This window comes from Zea mays, chromosome 4 (assembly GCF_902167145.1).
Source record: "Zea mays cultivar B73 chromosome 4, Zm-B73-REFERENCE-NAM-5.0, whole genome shotgun sequence".
Classification (NCBI taxonomy): Eukaryota; Viridiplantae; Streptophyta; class Magnoliopsida; order Poales; family Poaceae; genus Zea; species Zea mays.
This window is the reverse complement of record NC_050099.1, coordinates 37,120,815-37,125,242: the sequence shown is the minus strand read 5'-3', so window position 1 is coordinate 37,125,242 and position 4,428 is coordinate 37,120,815. Positions and strand designations below refer to the sequence as shown.

The window sequence follows — 4,428 nt, the reverse complement described above, 5'->3', positions numbered from 1 at the left end:
CTGTGTACGAGGCCGTCGGACATAAGGTTATGTCCGACGGCCTCTACTGGCTCTCGGAAATAGTACCTTATGTTCGACGGTTCTCAGGGTAGCCGTCGGACATAAGCTTACGTCCGATGGCCGGGTTGATAGCCGTCGGAGATAAAGTGTTTTAACGTGGGCCAGGCCCCGCGCGCCGTTTCATTTTCACGAGCGCGCTGTGTTTCTCTGCCTGCCGCCGACAGCTCCGCGCCGCCCCGCCAGCCCAGTCGTGGCCACGCCGACACCGGTCACCCCCGCCAGCGCCGTCCTGTCCCGCCGCCCACTGCCCCGTCGCCGCCCCGCCCGCCGTCATCGCCTTTGCCGGCCGCAGCCCCGCTCGCGCCGGACGCCCCCGCCGGTGCTGCCTCGTCGTGCCCCAGTCGTCCTGTCCCGCCGCCCACACCACCGGTGCTGCCCCGTCGCCGCCGGCCGCATCCCTTCCCATGCCGAAACTGCCCCGCCCTGCATTCTCTAAGTGAGTATTTTTAGTATTATTTTGTATATGTTAATATTGTTTTGTAGTTGCTATTTTTGTTATTAAATAATTAGTATGTTAAATATTGTTTAGCTTATTATGTCCGATTATTATGTCCGATGGCCGAAATTTGATTATGTGGCGAAATTTGATTATGTAATTAATTTAGTTTGTTTTCGTTTACTGTAGTGCTGTCCTACGGGATAGGCCAGCAAGCCATGACCAGGATGGGCAAATCTGATCCATGGAGATAAAGACCGACGTCCGAGTTAAGCATTACCGAAGCGCTGATATCTCGGGTGGTGTAGTTGTAAGCATCTGAGCAGCTAAGCATTCGACGATAACTCGGGCAAAGAAGTGATCGAGACCCCGAATATGCAGGGCTGCAAGCTGCGACAAAGAAGGAGATAAATGAAGTAGATAGTGATTACAACTTGTAAAGGGATAACTCTCTGGTCGTGTATATAAGGCCGAGGGGGACCCCCTACACAAACAGATCATCTCACGCGTCCACATCGACAACAACTGAGCAATTGCAAAGCTCACTTATAACCTTCATACTCCATAAACCAATACACAACCACAACAGGAAGTAGGGTGTTACGCAATCCAAAACGATATGAATCTGTATAAACCCTTAATGTGTAACACCGACGTGCTTCTAATTTAAACATATATATATAAAGCTCACTTATAACCTTCGTAAACTTGTATTGTATGAATCAATTTAAAAGGTAAAACAAATTTTATTTTAGAACTGATGGTGTATAAACTTGTGGACCACTCTGGAGGTGGAGGTGCCCTAGCTGTAGGCTGTAGCTAGCTCACCTCCCGCCGTAGCCGCGTGAGGTGCGCACGCAGTGGCCGCTTCATGACTGTGAAGAACCCGAGGTGGGGCCGTAGGTCAACGCCGAGCTCGCCTTCGGCCTCCGCCCACTCGAACTCCCTCACCAGATTGGCCACGAAGTAACCGAGGTGGAGCACAGCGACGCCCATGCCGGGGCACATCCTCCGGCCGGCACCAAACGGCATCATCCTGATCTCCCCAGCGCTGCCCGCGGCCGCCACCAGGCTGACGCCCTCGCCCTCGCCGCCGGCCAGGAACCTCTCCGGCCGGAACTCACGCGGGTCGGTCCACGTGGTCTGGTCACGCGCCAGCCGCGCCAGCGGAAAGTGCACCGCGGTGCCGGCAGGGAGACGCCGGCCGTCCAGCACGACATGGTCGTCGGGCATCACCTTGTTATATTGATAATCATTAGTTATATATAATATAACACAAAGCTTATAAGCTTGCATGCGTGATGATTAAAAGCAATGACGTTTGATTATCTAGGAACTTTGGATTTATAGTATTAATTCCCACCTTTCTAAACACTCTGGGCACGGTGGGGTGCAGCCGGAGCCCTTCCATGATGACAGCGTTGAGGTACTCGAGCCTTGCGACGACCTCCTCGCCGACCTCGTCGGCGTCGACACCCACGGCGGCGTCGATCTCCTGACGGAGCGCGCGCTGCACGTCGGGCCGCTTCACCAGGTTGGCCATGATCCACTGCAGCAGCGCGGCAGCGGGCTCCGTGCCAGCGCCAAGGAACTCGGAGCAGAGACCCACGAGCTCACCGTCAGTGAGCCTGCGCTGCCGCTTCCGACGCTTGCCGCCGCCGCTGCCTGACGCAGCGGCGTGCTCGTCCGCCGGCACGCGGAGGTCCACGAGCGTGTCCACGTACGCCGGGGGCTCGCCATTGCGCCTTTGCCGGCCGGCGCGATGGGCCTCGATGAGCGGGAGGTACGCCTCCTCCTGCTGCCGCCGGAGCTGGAGCAGCTTCCTCCACCGGTCCCGGTAGACGAGCCCCGTGAGCGCGGGGAGCGTGGCGAAGACGCGCAGCCCGAGGAAGCACTGGACGAGGTCGTCCTGCGCGTCGGCCATCGCGCGCACGACGCCCTCGTCGACGCCCACGCCGAAGCACATGGTGGCGAGCAGGCCGAACATGGCCGCGCGCAGGCTCTCCGCCGCGAGCACCGCGGAGCCGGACGCGCGCCGCTGCCGGTCGAGGTCCGCGACGAGGCCGTGGAGGGCTAGGCGGCGCGCGCGCCCGTGCTGACGGAGGCGCGTCGGGTGGAAGACCTCCGAGGTGAGGTTGCGCCGGATCGCGCGCCAGAGCGGGCCGTACGGCGCCGAGTTTATGTTGTAGTGCCGGCGGCGCGAGAGCACGGCGCTGGGCACGGTGGACGGCGGGCGGTCCGAGAACGCGCCGCCGGCGGCGGCGCCGCCCACGAGCAGGCGGTGCGCGGTGAAACGGTCGGTGACGAAGACCTCCGGCGGCTGGCGGCCGAGACCAGGGAGCTTCTTGACGACAGCCGACTTGACCGCGGCGAGCCGCGCGTAGGCTGCCTCGCGCGCCCACGCATGCCGGCGCCGGCAGAAGATGAGGATGAAGAGCGTCAAGGGTATCAGCAAGAGGAAGGTTAGGGAGTGTTGCATGGGTGTTGGTGTCAGCTCTAACACTTGTGTGTAGTGTAGTGTAGTAATGCATGGCGTACTTCTATCTCTAATTGCATGTAGTAAACATAAAGAAAAGATAACAAAGAAGGTTGCCTACTTGGCATTCCTGTGCTTTGGCGCTGGGCGGTGACCACTGACTGGCCAACAACCGGTTGTTGGACAACCCACGAACATGTTCTCCATGCTTTGCGGACGCACGAATTTTGCACCGACAAGATCAATACTAGTTAGTTACCCATACATTGATACGGTTTATATACATCATATAGATGAACATTGCTTAAATAAAATATTTATAAACAAAATTATTTTTTTTATTTTTTAATTATTAGTATGTATAGGTTTCTAAACTTGTTCAGTCGTGTCATCTAGATCACCGAACTCTTAGGTCTCTAAACTTGTTCAGTCGTGTCATCCAAGTCTCAAAACTCTCAAACAATTTTTTAGGTCTCTAAACTTATTTCGGAACACACTACATGTCCAAATAGATCCAATCTCGAAGTATGATTATGTGTGATGCTGCTGAAGTGGATAACTGTAACACATCATATAGGGACTAGACTTTTTTTGTTGGCGTTAAGTTTTTTTGGTAATTTGACTCCTGAATTGTTTTACAAATTTGTTAAGGTATATATAAGCATGAGTGTGGCACCAAAACTATTTTGACAAAGTTTATACCTGATTTTTTTAAAACAGTTCGAATTTTATATAGTAACGAGAAAAATACGAAGAATGTACTCCTCTCTTGCGACATATTTTACACCACATTATCATACCATAAATTTATATCAGAATTGCATGTGAAGGTTTATATCAGAATCGCAAAGCAAATATGAAGAAGCATCGTAGTTATAAATATAACTGTCGGTACCCCGTATTCAGGGTATACCCGCTACCACTACCTCAAGGTTCAGTTAACCCTAAACTGAGTGCGGAAGAGCCGAGCGGGGCAGCCTAGTGCTGCCATGTGCAATGAGTGAGTGTGCGCTCAGGAGATACCTCTATGGATTCGGGCCCCATGGCGGGGCCTGGACCCCTGCAAACACCACCAAAGGCTACCCGAGGGAGGTCCCGATCTGACACGTGTAGACGTCCGAACCATGAGAGTCAGGCCCAGACCCCTAGTAGATGTGAGCGTGAGGCCTACATCTTGCGTGCTTTCTTAGTACTCGCAGGGAGGAGTCCGAAATCGCCACGTGGCCCCTAGGCCCGTGGCACAAACCTTTGCCTAGAAGTATATTCTCTGCCAGCAGCCACGGTGCTCGCATTTTATTGCAGAGGGCTTGAGGGGTGCAAGCTAAGGTGTGACAGGTAGTACAGAACGACAAGACCGCTCCACGCCTTACCATGGTACACAGCGGTTTGCCCGTGTCGCACGCATTCAATGCCCACTCAGAGTAACGCAAGTTACCGAGGCGTTTATCTCGGGCGT

The 4,428-nt window shown here is 54.5% G+C and overlaps 1 protein-coding gene across 1 annotated transcript; it reads right to left on the bottom strand.

Moving 5' to 3' along the window:
• Positions 1-887: 887 nt before the first annotated feature.
• On the bottom strand, positions 888-3,076 carry LOC103653100 (cytochrome P450 89A2). The gene is made up of 2 exons (XM_008680063.4): positions 1,860-3,076; positions 888-1,732 (listed from the first exon to the last, which is right to left on the bottom strand). The coding sequence occupies exons 1-2, from the start codon at positions 2,973-2,975 to the stop codon at positions 1,316-1,318; spliced, it is 1,533 nt and encodes a 510-aa protein (XP_008678285.1). The 5' UTR covers positions 2,976-3,076; the 3' UTR covers positions 888-1,315.
• Between the last annotated feature and the right edge of the window lie 1,352 nt (positions 3,077-4,428).

What these genes read in the sequence shown, in the direction of transcription:
- LOC103653100 (XM_008680063.4), bottom strand. Translation starts at nt 2,975, where the DNA reads ATGCAACACTCCCTAACCTTCCTCTTGCTGATACCCTTGACGCTCTTC. An exon ending in TGCCCAGAGTGTTTAGAAAG is followed by an intron (nt 1,733 to 1,859) that starts GTGGGAATTAAT and finishes CAATATAACAAG; the next exon opens with GTGATGCCCGACGACCATGT.